This window comes from Spinacia oleracea, chromosome 2 (assembly GCF_020520425.1).
Source record: "Spinacia oleracea cultivar Varoflay chromosome 2, BTI_SOV_V1, whole genome shotgun sequence".
NCBI lineage: Eukaryota > Viridiplantae > Streptophyta > Magnoliopsida > Caryophyllales > Amaranthaceae > Spinacia > Spinacia oleracea.
The window spans coordinates 61,989,752-62,008,462 of record NC_079488.1 but is presented as its reverse complement, the minus strand read 5'-3'; the positions used below and the strand labels follow the sequence as shown (position 1 = coordinate 62,008,462).

At 34.9% G+C, this 18,711-nt stretch overlaps 1 protein-coding gene across 2 annotated transcripts; it reads left to right on the top strand.

Annotated features, from left to right (window-relative positions):
• On the top strand, positions 1-18,526 carry LOC110799885 (dihydroorotate dehydrogenase (quinone), mitochondrial). 2 transcript variants are annotated; one of them, XM_022005153.2, is made up of 11 exons: positions 4-309; positions 3,308-3,390; positions 9,388-9,711; positions 10,414-10,669; positions 13,534-13,614; positions 13,705-13,812; positions 13,900-13,929; positions 15,268-15,405; positions 16,477-16,514; positions 16,621-16,720; positions 17,886-18,526. In XM_022005153.2, the coding sequence occupies exons 1-11, from the start codon at positions 163-165 to the stop codon at positions 17,958-17,960; spliced, it is 1,380 nt and encodes a 459-aa protein (XP_021860845.1). In that variant the 5' UTR covers positions 4-162; the 3' UTR covers positions 17,961-18,526. The 2 variants fall into 2 exon arrangements, with proteins under 2 accessions (XP_056692850.1, XP_021860845.1); XM_056836872.1 differs by lacking the exon at positions 13,900-13,929 and having other exon boundaries at positions 1-309.
• The last annotated feature ends 185 nt before the right edge of the window (positions 18,527-18,711 follow it).

Below are 18,711 nucleotides of genomic sequence, written 5' to 3'. Positions count from 1 at the left end.
TTCAATGGTACAATTATGCCATTGCATTATGCTTTCTTAACCCCTCAAGAGTGAAAACAGAAGCAAGAGCACCGAACTCACTGCCCCGGCCGCCGGCGTTAGTCAATCTCCCACGAGCGCACCTTCTCTCTCTTCATTGTCAACGCAAGCAAATCAGTCAACATGGGAATGACTCAACGGATAAGGTCAAGCCTCCCTCTCTTTCGTAGACTCACTTCCCAGAAATCAAATCTTCAAACCACGCTTTTCTCCTCCCACAGAAGCTTTGCTACTTCTTCTGCTCCTCTCCCCAAGAATTACAATCTCAAGGTTTTTATTTACTTTTCTTTTTAGTTTTTATTATTTCAATTGGTTGATTTTTATTAATACGAGCATGCCTTAGTTTTAATTTCTTTATGTTTTCAGTACTCGATATTTAAATTACTAGCTCTGTCCGGATTTATTTGTTGTCACATTGCTAGTTCGAATTATGATATAAGAAGTAGACTTGATTATTAATTCCAAGTAGAAGTGTTTTTTCTCAATGTATGATAATGTTGATTACTGTATTCCAAATTGTTTTCCTATATAGCGTTCTTGAGAAAGATGTGGTGATTATTCGTCAAAGCATAATGTTTACATTCAGGGAGCTATCAATTTAGTATATTGGCAAGTTAATTCATTGGTTGACGAGAAAGAGAGAGTTGTACAAGCATACCTTTCTCAACTTGATACCCTTCTTAGGGTCCGTTGGTTTCAACTAATTTAACTTATTTTGTTATATTTCAGAAAAAATAAGTTCAAAAAAGTAAATTCATTGATGAACTTGGTGTTGTCCCCTCTGTCAAAGGATCAATAATTGTTGTTCCCTTTGTCAAAGGATCAATAATGCTATGTTGTGATAATAGTAAGTGTTTTTTTTCCAGACAATTTAACACACAAATAAGTTTTTCTTTTTCCCATACAAAACGAGGAAAACTAAGTTCATATAAGTTAGTTTCAGTCAAATCAGGTGAACCAACCCCTAGTGGTGTTAATTTGTGCAAGTGTAGCAGTTGATGGTGTCAATAAGGGTTTGTAGTGGCTGTCTTAACTTACTCAATTTAAAGAATCGTTTTCTGGAATCACGAATGCATTAATTTTTTTTGCCAGTGTTGTTGGAAGGGACTATGCATGTATTTACATGTAGGATACGCGTAACAATATTTCCGGCACAACTTATGCTACAAATATTTCCTTGTATCTTTACAACACTGTTTTTTACTACTCTACATTGTCATATCTTGGATTCTTGGGTTTAGGGTTGCTTACATCTCCACGATGCCAGTCATATTGTGGGTGGGTTTAGGAAACATATATTATTATTTTGAATTTATTATGATACAGATAACAGATCTGAGTATAGAAATTCAGATTATTATGTGTTTGATGTGGAGAAACGTGAACAAGTTATAAAAGTAACCGGATAGTACTAAAAAGTCTCGGTTTTGAGGGCACACAACTCTCGATTTTAATTCCTAAACCCTAAATAACAAAGCTCATCCGAAGAAAAAACAATTCTCAAAAAACTCTATGAATTTTATTGAACATAAACATGCCTTTATATAGGTTACAAAATAGACCTAAACTTGGAATCCCTATTAGCTTAGGAAACCCTGAAAACCAGAATTTAAAACAGCAAAGCTAAAGCAAGTTAAAATTGTTATTGTCTCGATCATTAACTCAAAAGGTTTCACTTCATTAATTACTACTTTAGATTTCTTGTACTCAATGCACACCTTTTAAACAAACTCTCTACATCTTAATACACATTTGTTACACTCTAATATCATGTACTCAATGTACACCTTCTAAGCATTTCAAGACTCTTCATATGTTTATTGCTTAATTAGATTTTGCTCATGAGTTTTTGGTCTCACTTGGACGGTTTTCTCATTTTGGGTGTAGTTTAAACTTCAGTTTGTTTTATGTTAGATTAAATAATTCGATTAGGATTAGGAGTTGGTTTCCTAGCCCTATTAGGATTCGGTTTTAGCTTGTGTTTCGTGATTTTCAATTCGTAGTTTGTTTAGGATTTTTTTTTCAATTTACTAGTTCCTAAGTAAGGTAGAATTTGCTTTTCTATTCCTAGTTGATTTAGGAATTGTTTTCCAATTCTAATTAGGTTTGGAGTCAAACCTGAATATCATGAAGAAAAAGAAGAAAAATTATTATTGTTGCTTCTTTGCTATGTGTTAGTTAGTTTGGATGTGTTGGGCTAAGGTTTTCATTGAAAGATTGGGAGCTGATTTTGAACACATATTGAATATTGTTGAAAGAGAAGAAAAATTGTTAATGTCAATCTTTGCACTTTCTGCTATGATTTTTTTTTTTAATTTTATAATTTGGTGTTTGAGGGGCAGTTTCATGTTTTTTATTAGTTTTAAAGAACTAATGATATAAAACAGGCTTCATTTTGCATCGTTTTAGAATATTAAAATTATCAAAAATGCAAAAGTAAATGGAGTCCTGTTTATGCATTGTATGTCTGTCTAGTACTTTCTGGATTGCTTTCGTTCGCTGCTAAAATATATTTTTTTGATGCTCCTTGGGAATATATAACAAATAATTCAACAGCTGTGTTTTTAGAAAAACTCCTTTGAAGGTTAAATTTTTTGTAACTGGAATCCTAGATTTGCTTGTATACTCCATTGGAAGGGTATATGGTTTAGTTTGTTTTCAGATATTTCTCATTCAGTTTTCCTGGAAAAAATTGTTACATTTGTAAGTGTGTAAACAAAATTTTAATTTTGGGACTAAGGCTTTGTTGTTGTTGTTGTAAACAAAATTTTAAAAGTGAAGTGAACGAAGAGCTGAGAAAACAAACCAAGGATCTGGGTGCGTGGCCCCCATTTTTTACCTTTTAGGTTATTAACAGGAGCAGTGTTAGGCTTTATTCATTTTACAGTTCAGTAATTGCTAATAGGTCTATAATCATATGATTTCCTGGAGAAATTGGAAATGATCCACTGCAATATGTAGCCGGCTATAAGGAGCTCATAAGTTATCTTAGATAAACTTAAGAATATTTAGCTTACATGTTTATCTATTATAGTAAGTCATCTGTAACCTATGCACTTCCTTGAGAGGTAAAAGTATTATGAGGCCCAAAACAGTACCAATTGGATTTTTGTTTCTCTAGGTTAAGGATAATAAGAGAAAAACTGAGCCTAGATGTAAATTATTACCACAACTTGGTTTTGCATTGAATTTGATTGTTCATTCTAAAAACATCCACCTTCCTATGGTTGTGTCTTATTGTGCTCTATGTCTGTCTGTTGATGTATAGGGAAGATTATTGACAGGAGCAACAATTGGCTTAATTATAGCTGGAGGAGCTTATGTCAGTACAGTAGATGAAGCAACATTCTGGTATTTCTTTGGTTCATCATTTTATCAGTGATACTTTTACCTGGTATCTTTCTGGTCATTTTTTGTTTGATAGATCTTTAGTATCTGCTAATAAGCAATCTACCCTGTCTGTTTGTAGCATGAAAGGAACGGCAAACGAGAAAAAAGAACCGCAGGATTTTGGGTGGCAAAACATAGTCTTTTTTTAAATTTTTGGTCAAAATTTCTGCCCCCAGTTTTAATGGTATAAACCTTCACAATTCAAGTAGTGATAAGAAACTCTAGTATTATGTTATCCCAACTAAAAGACCTGTCTAGTAACTCTAGTTCCTTGGAAATGTGAGCATCCTTCTTGCCATAAGTTGCAATAGGTGGCGTTTAGAAGTTTGATTATTTGACAAGAGAACTGAATTGACTCATTGAGGCAACCCAAAGTGTAATATATAGTTAGATTGTCTTGTGTTTATGATAATGCGTGAAAGCTGTAAGTTCGATGATCATGCTGGAGAAGAGAGGTTCGATCGATTAGATTGATAGTGAAAATTCTTTACCGTTGATGCAAAGCTACCCGAACAACAATGTTCAGAGCAGCCAATCCTACTTAGGTTAACAGTCCATGCCACTCACCTAAAAGAGTGACTAAGGTAGTCAAAGCAGGACAAGCAGAGTTGACGAAAGCCAGTGAGACATGCTTATGAGTCATGACATGGCAAAATCACGTGTGATTCTATGAAGGCTACTTGAGAAGTGGGATCTATGTTATTGCTGCTCTTGAATAAAATTAGGAATCTCGACCTTCAACAAAAGTGACAAGACACATTGTTTTAAGCTATGTTACTTGAGTCTTGACACTCCTGTTGACGAAGGGTGTCTGGTGTCGACACGAAGCGCGAAAGTATTGGAAGTCAAGTGTCGGGATCCCTAGCTGAAAATATTTTCCTTGAGATATGCTATCGGTTGAGTCCCTAGCTAGATATCCTTTCCATGAAGTAGAAGATGGTTGTCCCGTTATCGCTTTTGAGTCAATTGGAAACAACCTCTCTGCAATTGCAGGGGTAAGGTTGCATACACCCGACCCCCCTTTACCCCGCTTCTTGCGGGAGCCTCTTTGCTTCAATGGGGTAATGATAATGATGCTATCGGACTGAGTCGAATAGTCGAGTATAGGGTTGGAAACTTTTTCGTCTCTGATGTTCACCTCACGACTCTGGTCGACGACCTTTTTTCCGGTCGTTGTAGATGTGAAAAATGGACCTTTTTTTAAACGAAAAATTCATTGGGAATTTGAAAGGTTACTATACTCTTCCCGAGTCTTGGGAAAAAGACAAAGCACATTCCCACGTGAATGTGTACATTTACTCTTTCTCACACTTTACTTTAGGTTTTATTAATCAAAAATACTTTTTGAATACTGAAAAGCACAAAGAAATAGTGAAAAGAGGACTCTTTACTTTATGTTTTATTTTTTGTTGTCACAAATACATGTTTTTATTCGTATTTTGAATTTCTTCGTTTTTTATTTTACCACCTATTTTTTTTTTTCATTTCTTAATTAAACATGTATATTTTTTTCCTGACATTTTTATATAATAGCCGTGTCTAACGGACTACTCAAGACACTCCTTTGACCGTGTCCTCATACCATCAAAATTTTGGATTGAAGTCTTGGATCCTCCAATCCCTTATCGGACATGACACCTAACTCCAAGTCTCACAAGTCACAACATAGGTTTTAAGAGATAAAGGAGGAATCATAGTAAACTCACACAAAATGACAAAGATGCTAACTTTGATTTCCCAATGGGAGAAACGAAACTCATGGCTTAGTTTATTTTTGGATAAATAAAGTTGTGGCTTAAGAGACTCTTTGTTGAAATTTTTTGAGAAGATGGCTCGGCCATTTCCTCTCTTTAGGATGTCTTGTTGTTTTGTTTGGCTGTAGATTTCTCACTTATTAGCCATGTGTAATACCACATATCGACATTGTATTGTCCCGTTGAGCCTCTTCTTTGATGCCTATGGTTAACCTTTTGTTGGAAGACAAAGCTAAATAAGGGAGTAACACAAGTACTTCTGATTACAACAAATCAACTATTTTTACAACATACTCTAGTATCGATATTAGGGCGCGTCTTTCGAATTCATATGGTAGTTCTTTTAGCCATAATTATTTGGGATAAATAATTCAACATATGCATACTTCTTGGAGAGTATTTTTTCAGCAAAATTTTATTGGGCCAAGCTTCGTCTTTATGCCTAAGCTTGACCTTTTGATGGAAGATAAATTTAACTAAGTAACACGAGTGCTCTTGATGACAATCTTTTTATAATATGCTCTTTGTGAAGACAATGTCTCTATGACTGGCACGTGTCACTTTGTTTTTTACTTTATTAATAATTTTTTGCCTAGATATACATGGTTAGCATTAATTCCTAAATATGCAATCTATGGTATATAATCCACATTTCCTGAATTAATGAGAATTGCAATTTAAAGTTATATTATGTATCAAAAAGATTTATGAAAAATACTATTCCTAAAGATTATATAGTAGAATAATATATTGAAAAATATATTTGACATCTTTTATACGGTAACTAACAATACTCCCCTCCGTCCCGGAATACTCGAACCGGTTTGACCGACACATAGTTTAATGCAATGTAATTGTCTTATTATTTAATTAGATGGTAGTTGATAGTGGAGTATTTTTTTTTAATATTGATAGTGGAAAATATGTCACTTTTTAAAGGGGTAGCGGGAAATGACTCACTTTTTAATGTTTATTTTTAGAGAGTAGGGATAAGGTGATGGGTAAGTATAATATTAATAAAAGTTTGCCATTTGTAGAAACGGTGCGAGTAATCCGGGACCGCTTTATAAGGAAAGCGGTGCGAGTATTTGGGGACGGAGGGAGTATATTTGACAAAAAATTATTTTGAAATTAATCATGATATTTCGAGTATACTAGAATATGTATTTACCTAAAAACAATATTCTTAATAATTATTATTGACCTAAGAAATACATTTTGTCTAATGTAATAAGTAACGTATTTTCTATATAGTACTTGTATTAATTCCAAAACATAGAGGATAATATATTACAGGTGATAATACTAGAATACTTGTCTACTTGAAGCACAAAAATCATAATATTACATGTTAGTCTAAATAGAATGTGCATGATCATAGGACTTTCCATCGATATACTACGTTAGTCATACATCAAATATCCAAATTAGTTGCTCTATAACAACATTTTTTTTGGTATTTATCATTAGTAAAAATGTCATAATCTTGAAAATTAATTATGTCGACTTGGACAAGTGAAATTAGAAAAACTGGTATTGTGGGGTAAGATTGATAAGATGCCAAGATGATAAATAGGGTTTATGAAAATGGAATAAAGTAGAAAGTGAGTAGGAAAAAAAACCCGCAAGTAGCAATTTCATGACTAGTATAGTAAAAGTTTATATAAATGTTCGTATAAAAGAAATGGGGACATGTTTTGGTAAGTAAGTTTAAGGAGCCTACTGGACCGGAACGCAACCTCTTCGGTTGTTAGTGGTCTGGGTGGGTGTAAATAAGGGGATTCCAATCCAAAGTGTCCTTTATTGGTATTGAACCGAGTTCCTTTCCACTAGGCAAATCTTATCTTGGTAAGTATTATGGGACATATTAAAAGAAAAATTGTGAAATTTCTTTTTAATTAATTTGCATAATAAAATATCAAATACTTGTAAAACCTTCTAAAAAAAGGCATGAGTATCATGGGCCAATGAACCTATTTCAAAATTTATATGGGCATACTCAATGTTCTATCAAAATATTTCAAATGTTTAGTTTCTAGAATTATAAAATAAAAAATTTGCTCTCTTGCAACACTTGCCTTAAATGACCCTTCTTAATAAGTACTCCCTCCGTCCCAAAATTATAGTCCCGTTTGACCAAAACACGAATTTTAAGAAAAATGGAATATAGTACATGAAAAAGTAGAATAAAGTACAAATGATAATTGAGTTGGATGAAAAAAAAGAATTAAGTACATGGAAAAGAGAATATAGTACATAGGAAAGTGGAACATAGTACATGGGTGGGGTTTTCAATGCATTTTTAATTAATATAGTACATGAGAAAGTGGGGACCTTAATAACCAAAATTAGAAACAGGACTATAATTTTGGGACGCCCGATTTAGAAAACAAGACAATAATTTTGGGACGGAGGGAGTATAACACATCTATTTTTGGCAACTTTCTCTAATATTTTATTCTTTATCTCTATTTCAACTTACCTACATGCTCACTTGCCAATATTTTAATTAGAATATAAAACAAACCCACTCACCTTTGTTTATTTTACGAAGTATCCACTTGTTTATTAAGATAATGGCAACAAGAAATGCCTTGAAGGCTTAAACTTAGTGTTTTTTCTATGCGTTGCACTTAAATAGGAACAAAGGGATTATGTTTTAGAACCTACACCAGAGCTATTTTCTTTAAAACATTTTAGTCGGGTAATATTACAAATTTGACGCTCCCTCTAGATTAAACCACACAGTCAACAAAAAGGGATAAAATACAAGAAATGCGAAAAACAACTATTATTTAGAAATTTTAACTTCATCAGCCATCATTTCGAGTATTTAACGAATTCATTTGTTAGTGTAAGGAGTTCAATTTACTAAAAAATATTACTCAATAAATGAAACTTAATTTATATTTTACTGTAAACTATATGTTATGATTTTTAATATTGTGCATTGCTAGGACACTATACTAATAACTCAACAATTTATGCAACACACGTGATTCAGCATTTCACCGGTGATTTTATATTCCCCATTCCAGAGAGTCCGATGAAGACATTACTTGAAAGTTTAATATTATTGAGATTCATGATATCTTACAATTTAGAATTAAACGTATTTGGCTTTGCTTCATTGTAAGCCAAGGTAGGGTTGTCATGGTGTGGTGGGGAGTATGTTACAGGCTTTTGGTTTGGCATTTTTTCATTTTTCTGTAAGTTTCAACATACTTCCTCTGGTCTTTTTTAGATGACACAATTTTTTAGGCACGTTTGCCAATGCACGTTTTCAAACATTAATATCTTCAATTATGAATAGGAAAAAATTATAAAAGTTGATATTTAAACAATATTCATTGATACGAATCTAATAAGATCCAAAATGACTATGTTTTTTCTTAAGTATAAAATCACAAAAGAAAGTCAAAGGTGCTTGTGTGAATAATGTCAAAATCAAATTGTGTCAACTAATAAGAAACGGAGGGAGTAGTAAATAGGATTTGTTGGTTCCAGTGAGGAGTTTATAGAATAATTATTTTCTTTTTGCGTTGACTATGTTAAAGTGTCAAACACATTGACCATTTAGCAAAGCTTGCTACTTTTAAGTAAATACCCTTTTGAAACTCTTGAAATAAGCAGCAATTTGATGGTAGGAACAGGGGGAGTTTTGCTTGAGCAATTCACTAATCAATCACCAACAAAGATTACATACCCCCTCCATTCTTGAATGTTAGTCCTCTTTCTGTATTGAGTTGTATTTATTTCTTAGTCCCTTTTGGAAATTTTCCCATTTGTCCAACATTTATCCCCATTATACCCTTGTAAATATACAAATGACCCACTTGTTTACTCCCAAGTACACCTTTATCCCTATTATACCCCTTAATTATTTATCTCTCTTACCCACATGGTTTAGATTCTTGAGATTCATGTGACAAGTGTACATAAGTTGGATTGTCTTAAATTCCAAAAGGGACTAACATTCAAGAACGGAGGGAGTACCTTTTTTTGTTTTTTATTGCAACAAGTATGACATGTTTTTCCTCAATAAGTAAAACAGATGAGCAAGTCAATTTTAGTGCAAAATTGTCAATAAGATTACTGTGCTTATATTGTGCACCGATTTCTTTGGCAATACCCTATCTGATTCTTTGGAGTAGTATTTTATTTCCTTCCCTCAGTATGGTATAAGATATACTCTTCCTTGCAGTGGTTGGTTGTTTTCAGCGACAAAACTTGTGAATCCATTCTTTGCCCTGTTAGATCCAGAAGTTGCTCATAGATTGGCTGTCTCTGCTGCTGCACGCGGATGGGTTCCGAGAGAAAAAAGGCCTGATCCTTCCATACTAGGACTGGAAGTCTGGGGAAGAAAGTTCTCCAATCCTATTGGTCTTGCTGCTGGATTTGATAAAAATGCCGAGGCTGTTGATGGTCTGCTTGGTCTAGGTTATGGCTTCGTAGAAGTTGGCTCTGTAACTCCTGTTCCACAGGATGGTAATCCAAAGCCTCGTATCTTCAGATTGCGGGAAGAACTGTAAGTGCACTTTTGGAACAATCTCTATCAGATGCTTCTTATTTTTACGATTCTAGTTGACCCTTTTTACCTATGATCCTGCATAGAGGGGAGTAAAGAGCGCAAACACTTTTGTGTGTGTTATTTATGCATAAACACACATTGGTAATTCACCGATGTCCTCAGACACAGACACACATGTACACTCGTATCCTGACACATCCTGATATATCATTAATGTCTATGTTAAAATTGTAAATTAATTTCACTGATAAACCATTTGTTCATCTAGTGTAGCATCACCTTCTGAATGGACACACACATTTTATAGAATGGAAATGCCCCATCCTTGTAAATTGATCTTTTTAATCCAAAATTTTTTGACACTGTAACATGGTGAGTCATCCCGAACGTCCTAAAAGGTTGAGTGTTTTTGCTAGAAATTTTGCAAAGCCGGCTTTATGGATGGAAAATGAAGGAAAACTTATTTAGACTTGTATATCCTCTCTTCCGCTGACAAAACCTTTATAATCAAAGCCCATGACTTCAACTGTTCAAGATCATTCAATATGAGATGAGTCATGTGGACCTTGGTTTTGAGGTGGGCCAATTAGGAGAGTGAAGGCTTGAATAGGAAGCCATATTGAGTTATGTAATGAAAAGAATTTGTGTTACCTGCATATATTTTCTCTAATATAATGCATTTCATTGACGTTTAAGCAGTGCGATCATCAATCGTTGTGGCTTTAATAGTGAGGGTATACAAGCTGTTGCAAAACGTTTAGGTGCACAGCACGGCAAGAGGAAGTTGGATGAGACTTCTAGCACTTCCTCAACTGCTAATGATGGGGGAAAACCCGGAGGAAAGGCTGGACCAGGGATTCTTGGTGTCAACCTTGGTAAGAATAAGACAAGCGAAGATGCTGCTAATGACTATGTACAAGGAGTGCACACATTATCACAGTATGCAGATTACCTGGTAGATATTTTTTTGTTTCTTGTTTGATTTATGTTTATTATTCTTGCATTTTATTTATTTCGTAATAAGAAAGTGAGCTGCTGTTAGTTCTGATTAAATTTAAGTGAGCTACCAGTTTTCCTCATGTATAACACTACCTCCGTTTCATAGTGTTCTTAACATTATTCCATTTAAATCTTCATAACGTTCGCAACATTTTCTTTATACGTGTACTATTTTTGGCATAATAGATTTACTATCTTACTTTTTTTACCCCTCTTACCCCACAACATTTACACTTTCCACTCACTTTCTCTTATTTTATCAACATTTTACTTACACCAAAGCTACCTTTTACAATCTCTCTTACCATCCACCTTTTTACACACTCTCTTCTTTGTCTTAATATTATCTAAATAGTAAATGTTAATAACACTATTGATCGAAGGTAGTATAAATATACAAATTGCATATGTACCAACTTTTTAAAATAGGCGGCGTTTAGATTCATCCATTTGCAAAAATAAAATTAAACCATTCATTCTCATTTATACTATATACAAATGTTTATAAGCCGTCATATAGAAACAAGTTTTCAGACTTTCTATTAAAATAAGAAACAAGCTTCAGACTTCTCAAAGGCTTCTTTTCATTGTGTTTTGCAATTTCCGCCAGTTTACTTATTTTGTGGAGTTTGATGTTAGGTTTTTTTTTAATCATCATTTGTCCCAAAATCCCCTTAGATTATGGAATCACTAAACTTACCGGCCCGTTCGGTATTGTTTTTGTTTTCAGTTTTCATTTTTTTACAAAACCAAAAACCAAATTATGAAAACCACACAAGTGGTTTCCATTTTTTTGTTGTCAGATTTCAAAATTAACATAATTACTATAAGTATGATTGTTTTTAAGTTATGATTCAATGTAAATCATATGATTTATAAAACCAAAAAAGTCAAAAAATAGAAACTGACAGTGATACCGAACGAGCCCTATTGAGTTACTTTGTCATGGGAAGTTGGCCACATGTTTTTGCTTGCAACACCTAGAGAAAGCTTTGCACCTAGAGTGACTTTAATAATTCCATGCGTTTGATTTTCACCGAAGATGAGCAGGATAGTTCCTTGTGGCAAAAGAACAACTACCTGTAATAAACTAATGTAAGGGGAGGGGCTCTTTAGACATTATCTTTGTAAGTTAGTTATGGATAGCTTGGGGAATAAGCTAGCGATTTTGTTAGAGGAAAAGACCCTATGTATGGAACATATTTCCTCCCTTTTTTTTTCTTCAGATGCAACACTTCTATTTTCACGCCCGCCAATACAAAATTTCAACCATTATATCTTAAATTATCATCAAGTAAAAGTTACAAAAATTTAATATTTGAAAGAATTAGTTGAGAGACTTGAGACGAATCTAACGGGATTGAACATGAATATGTTTTCCCTAAAGTATAAATCACCAAACATAGAGAAAGCAGAGTGTGTGAATAGTGTAGAAATTAGAAAGGTTGCGTCTATAAAAAATGGAGGAAGTATTAGAGAGAGATAGGCATGTTGAATATTGATGAGTGAGTATTTGGTTTAGCTTTTAGAGTGTTATCTGGTAGAGTTTCAACCCTCTCGAAAGCTTGAATATCCATTACTTTTGTTGTAATTTCCAGTTATTAATCACATCATCTCCTACTTCCATATTTTCCTCCTTAATGACGCTTAAGCTACGCTAACTCGTAGCTCTACCTTGAAGAAGCAAAGTTGCCAAAATCAAGTTGTTTAGCTAAATTGCCTATGAGGTCTTGTTTGATTCGTCTCAATAAGTGCTTTAAGAATATCAAATTTTTTTTTACTAGTACGAAATTAAAGATACTGATGGCCAAAGATGTGCATTGGAAAATCGCATAGTCAAAACAGGAAGATCAATAAGAACATAGAGAGTAATAGTTAATCTTTTTCCTATCATCTTCCCCTCTCTCGTTTATAATATAAGTTCAATATTTCTTATACACATCCATGTTTTTTACTTTTCTTGGCATGCAAACCTTCACTAAGTGGGTTTAAAAAAAAAGAGGGAGTATATTTTTTGTCATGTTCGTGTTGTTTATATTTGGGATAATGTTTTCTTGTACCTGTATCGTTTCCGTACCCATATCGGTTTTAGTGCAGCCTATGCTATGCGGTTTTGTTTAGCCTTGTTCTCGAATAAAGGTTCCATCTTTCAGATAGGATGAATTCTTATTTTCTCATTAATGATATTTGCAATGAATATCATCTCAAGCCTTTTGGCATGTCCAAAAGGCCATAGAGGATGTATCTGCATCATGAAATGCATCAAACTTCTGTTGGCTAGAATCAATTTGGCTGATTTTACCAGGTAGCTAGGGGCACAACTAATCTGTCTGCATCTTTATCTTGGCTTTACAGCAGGGGTAATAAGTGTAAAATATTCGTGAAAATAAGTTATGCATATGGTGAGGCTCGTCTTGTTGATGCTATCAAAATTGTTTGTTTATGCAAAGACCCGGAATAAATTTTTAGAACGTGTTCTTTCGTTCCTTGACCCATATCCGGTGCATAATCGAATTTCTGTCTGTACTCTCAAAACCTTGGTATATTCTGCGGAGTTTCCTGACCCCGTTCCTCTGTCTTCTTTTGTATTGGCTTCTGTATTTTCTCAATTAGTGTTCATGTTTGTGACTATCATAGATCTGAACTGCTTCTGTTTTCTAAATGTTGTCGTGGTTTCATTTTCTTGTAATGATTGTCGCAACCCATTTTTATTTTTAACCAATATCACAATATGTTAATGGTTGTGTTATCTAAAAAAAATTCTGTTTAAGTGTATGCAACTTCCATACTTATAAGGTTTATTATTCTTTCTTTTATCAGGTGATCAATGTATCATCACCAAATACACCTGGTCTGCGTCAGCTTCAAGGAAGAAAACAACTAAAGGATCTTGTTAAAAAGGTTTTTTCTTCTAAACCAAAGGTTGTTTCTCCCTACATTTTGCTTTTAGCTCTAACTTGATTGTGTCTGTTATTCTTGAAAATCACGTAGGTTCAAGCTGCCCGTGATGAAATGCAATGGGGGGATGAAGGTCCACCTCCGTTGCTTGTGAAAATTGCCCCAGATTTGTCTAAACAGGATCTCGAAGACATTGCTGCTGTAAGTATCTTTTCTGTGGACTTTATACCCTTCATTTGTATCCAACTTTTACTATATTCATGTTTTCTATACTCGTCCCTTTACCAGGTTGCTCTTGCTCTCCAAGTAGATGGACTGGTAAGCTCTCTTCTTTAACTTAGGTTATCATGCTTTCTCTTTGGAATTAGATACACAGTATTATATATTTATATCTACTGTCCCCGTTCTAGATGTAGATTGAAATTTAAATGACTTGCTTGCTCTGATTGAAAGAAGGAAGCCTGTAGTTTGAGTGGATTTGTAGTAAGATACTAGAGTTTGCAGACAAACTGCAGTATTGTCGGTTATTCATCAAATTAATTTTAGAAAGAAGTCCTTCGTTTGAGTTTGGACTGGAATTTCTTACTATATGCCCTTTTAGACGTTGAGGAATGGGTGGCACACTATGTTACTCCAGACACTCCGGTAGAAGGTGGGTGTCGGTGTCGACAAGACCCGACCCGCGACACAACGCTCGACACGTGCCTGGGAAGGTGTCGACACCGATGTCGGGAAAGGGTCTGAAATACAGTGTCGAAATCGAGAGTAGAAAGAAAAGGAGTAAAAACAATCAAAATCTGTCATTCAAGATGAAGATATACACCGTAGCTGATAAATTCGTTTTACCCGGAACCAAAGGCACTGGATCTTGAAGAATTTGAAACCCTAGCTCTAGCAATTGAAGGTCGGGGAAGACGAGAGAAGAAAAGAAATATGTTAGGGCTTTTGTTATAGAAGCCTAGAAGGAAAAACGAGCTGAATGCACTCTTAAATTCTTGTTTTCATTGATAATTGACTTCTTGAGAATCAGCTTCAGCTATGGCTTTCGGCGTCTTCCTTCCGGTCATTTTCTTTTTGTGTTCTTGGTGAAGTGGTGGGAATTGCACCTTTTTCTTTTTCTTTTTTACCTCTTTTTAACCCTTTTTAAACAATAAACTAGGGTGTGAGAACAAACCCACGTGACACAAAAAGTCTCATCATTCAACTTTTTCTGTTTTTTATTTGTTATGTTTACCTTTTCAATTCTTTGCATATTAAACCTTTTTAAAGAACTTTATTTTTATTTTACTTGTTATTTTGTTTTCTGTTACTCTTTCCCCAAAAGTCTCATTATTCAGCTTTTTTTTTTGGTTACTTTTTTCTGTTGTAAAAAGTGTCGTATTTTTTTTTATCAACACTTCGTATGGAGCCGTGTCTAAAAAACAAGTCCTTTGACCGCGGAGTGTCAGTAGATATTTGGATCGAAGTGTCAGATACTCCGACACATTCTCAGACGCGACACTTAAATCCGTGTCTGAGCAACATAGGTTGGCACATACGTATATGAGCATTATCTGATGTAAATCTGACGAATTTGATTTTGGTAATTAATTGTTCTTAACAGTATGTGTTATACGATATAAATTCTAAGGTATCTTCCGATTTCGCTCTCTGTAGATTATATCAAATACGACTATTTCAAGACCTGACTCCGTCGGCCAGAATGCTCTTTCCCAGGAAGTCGGAGGTTTAAGTGGGAAGCCTTTGTTTAACATGTCAACCAGTGTCTTGAAGGAAATGTATATCTTAACAAGGGTATGTTTACTTCTTCTAGAATCCCGTTTTGTTACAATGGACTTCTTTTCAAATTTTAAGTAGAATTGTGATATTGCTAACTGCAAGGCAGCCTTTGTGAGATGAATCCTTACTGCTTAAAAATTATATTTCCATCTCTTTCATAGTGTTTTTGACTTTTTGCTTATGATATTCCCTAAGGCACTAACACATGCACAGGCACAAAGAGAGAGTTTGTTTTTCCACAAACATTGAGTGCCTGTTTGCAGCTCATCATGCAATAGAGTATAACTATATTACACTGATTTTATTTTTAGATATTACCTGTATTTTATTTAGTCTTATCTGCATTATTTCTAAATGTAAATTTGCCTGTGTCCTGATATCAATTAGTAATCTGATCCATTGGATGTCAAACCAAACATTTTGTGAATTCGTTGATTGATGATCCAGCACCACCTTCTGTCATCTATTGTTTTTAATGTTCCTTCCTTGAGGTTTGTCTGCCGGGCATTTATGGGTGTTCATTTTGTTGGACTTCAGTGAGCCATGGAGAAACTTGATTTCAGATGTCGTTCTAGCTAGTTTTGCTAAAACTTTCCCCTATCCCCAGGAAAAGAAAAAGGAAGTTTTATGTTACCTTTCATTGGATTCAGGAACATAATTAATTTACAGTAAGTGTATTATGGCTTGTTGACTCCTCCCTCCATTGCATGAGGAGTCATGAGACCGAGTGAGCATTTCCTCTTCCATTCGTTTTCCGCACGTATCTTTCACAATGACTCTTGGCTGTGGAACTCCTGATCATTTATATGTCATTTTTAATATTGGTTGGTTGCAGGGAAGGTTGATAGTGGGCTTATGATCATTCTGTCTGTATTAGCAAGAATTGTGCCCCAAGTGCAAACATGCAAGACGAAACACTAAAATAGCATTTATATTAGTTAACCTTGATTGTAGGTGTTACTTTATCTGTTTGTCAAGGCAGGTCGATAATAAAAGCCATTTTTTTTGTACGGAGTATGTTCTAAGGGTGTTTCTCCCCCATTTACCCCATGTCAATTTATTTGACAGAGATGTTTTACATGGCAGGGGAAGATTCCTTTAATAGGCTGCGGTGGTATTGGCAGGTGATTTTTAACTCAAAGCAGCATCCTTCATTAGTATGGTAGATAAGATCTTATTCAGGCTAATGTGACTTTTGATTGATTCAAAACTGTACTGTCTTTAAATCAGTGGTGAAGAGGCGTACAAGAAAATACGGGCTGGAGCTACACTAGTTCAACTCTACACTGCATTTGCCTATGGAGGACCTGCCCTTATTCCGCGAATAAAGGTATGTTATTGCTTTAGTCTCTGTTATGTGTACCTCTCATGTCCAAATGAGATTTTAAGAGCATATATTGTTTACATCTTCCAACGATCTGCCTGATAGGAGGTCGGATGTGATAACACTTGCATCGTGTTTGCAATAGGCCAATAGTGATTTAGAACTTGTGGATGTCAACTAGCTAAGTTGGTAAATTATTGAGGGGGTGCACCCCCAGTCTCGTCTACACCATTTGCTCTTTGTGGCTCTCTCTACACCAAAAAGTAAATGAATAGTGATTTAGAACTTATCCGTTTGCAGTAGTGATTTAGAACTTGTTATGTTAGCAGTACTGATTTTTGAATTATCCTGTTTGCAGTATTATCTGCTTGTTTCGTGCAATCTAGCATGGATTTTCCGTAAATTTCTCTTTGCAGTGGTAGATTAGTACGTGCACTATTATTAAAACTATAGCCTTGCCTTGTAGAGTTGTAGGGAATACTACATGATTGATTTTAGTGTGGACGCCTGAGGTAATGTGGCTTACTAGAAATTTCCATAGAAATCTTGCATCATCTTTATATGAATATCTATTCACTATCAATGTGTATAGTATGAAAACTAAAGATCAAAGCCAGGAATGGGTCTAAAGTGGTTTAAACTACTGTACGGGGTTGTTTCACAAATTTTGGTGCAAGTGTCCATCCACTTCAGCCAAGGGGGATATAGTCTTCTACCATTATGCTGAGAAGGTGAACTACTCCCTCTATACCCAATAAACTTCCTGCTTGTCTGCAAACAAACTTTGTATTTCTACCTTTTGTAGTTTAGTATGATGCGCCACTTTTTGTGGGCACTAATCTCCTTTAACTCACCCTATAAACTGTTATACAAATAACAGTCTGCCTCCTCTCTTTTTGTTGATCTCCGCATTTAACTAGGCACACATGCCCATAAAACCAGGAAGTTAACTGAGAGGCAGAGAGAGAAATCTAGAAATGCATGGTCTTCTATTTTTGCAGCACTGTTGCTAAAGGCTGTTGATGGATTTCTGGTTTGTAATTGTACTTGAGAAGAGTTTTACGGATGGAGAACACTCTTGTGATAGACTGATAGTAGTATTACACTAGGATGGATAATCTGAATGTAATAATTTAGTTGTACTTGACATTCTTGTTGATCTTTACTGTAGGCTGAATTGGCTGAATGCTTGGAGAGGGATGGCTACAAGTCGGTCAACGAAGCTGTTGGTGCTGACTGCATTTAACTTTTTAACGGACAAAACGAGCTGCGAGTTGTGACTTCCTTGGTATTTAGAAGGGAAAAGCAAGGAAGTTGACTGAGTTGATGTTGGTGTGATTTGGAAGGAAGGAACCTCTGAGATAAGGAAAGAATTCAACAAGTGAATGATTGAATATACTGCTCGTATTTATTTATTTATTTATATTTCTCCCCCATTACGAGTTTGTTTATCCTTCAACTTTCTTTTTGTTGGGTTTGGGAAGTTTTGCTATAAATGAATTTCGATGGCAACATGTAAAGGTTATTTATTAAACAGTTACAATGGGACAAGTCGATTTGTTGAAATATCAATGAAAATTTTGACAAAACAACTACCGTAGCTGTTTGTTGTCTTTTGTTCGTACAATATGATCTATTTTCAACTTGAAAGTCAGATGACTAGATTTGAAATCATATTGTTTTTTGTTGGCGGGCATTCAGATCCGTACTAATGTTTATCATTACTTATATTTACATGGTTCCACATGGAGCATATGCCTTCAGTGCGATGTAAATGTTGTTACGGCCTTGTCAATCGAATTTATATAATGATATACTTTGTTTTTTTTTTCCTCGCCAAAAAATAAAAGATCTAAGTATAGTTCAGATTCTGGCTCGGGGAGGAGTGTCACTGAAGCTGTGTGTGGTGAAACTGATGTGCCACATTCTCAGGATACAATTTCAATTTTTCATGGCTCTAATGAGGGTGTGGTGGCTGGCCTTCGCAGCCCCCATGC

What these genes read in the sequence shown, in the direction of transcription:
- LOC110799885 (XM_022005153.2), top strand. Translation starts at nt 163, where the DNA reads ATGGGAATGACTCAACGGATAAGGTCAAGCCTCCCTCTCTTTCGTAGA. An exon ending in CCAAGAATTACAATCTCAAG is followed by an intron (nt 310 to 3,307) that starts GTTTTTATTTAC and finishes GTTGATGTATAG; the next exon opens with GGAAGATTATTGACAGGAGC. An exon ending in CACAGTATGCAGATTACCTG is followed by an intron (nt 10,670 to 13,533) that starts GTAGATATTTTT and finishes TTCTTTTATCAG; the next exon opens with GTGATCAATGTATCATCACC.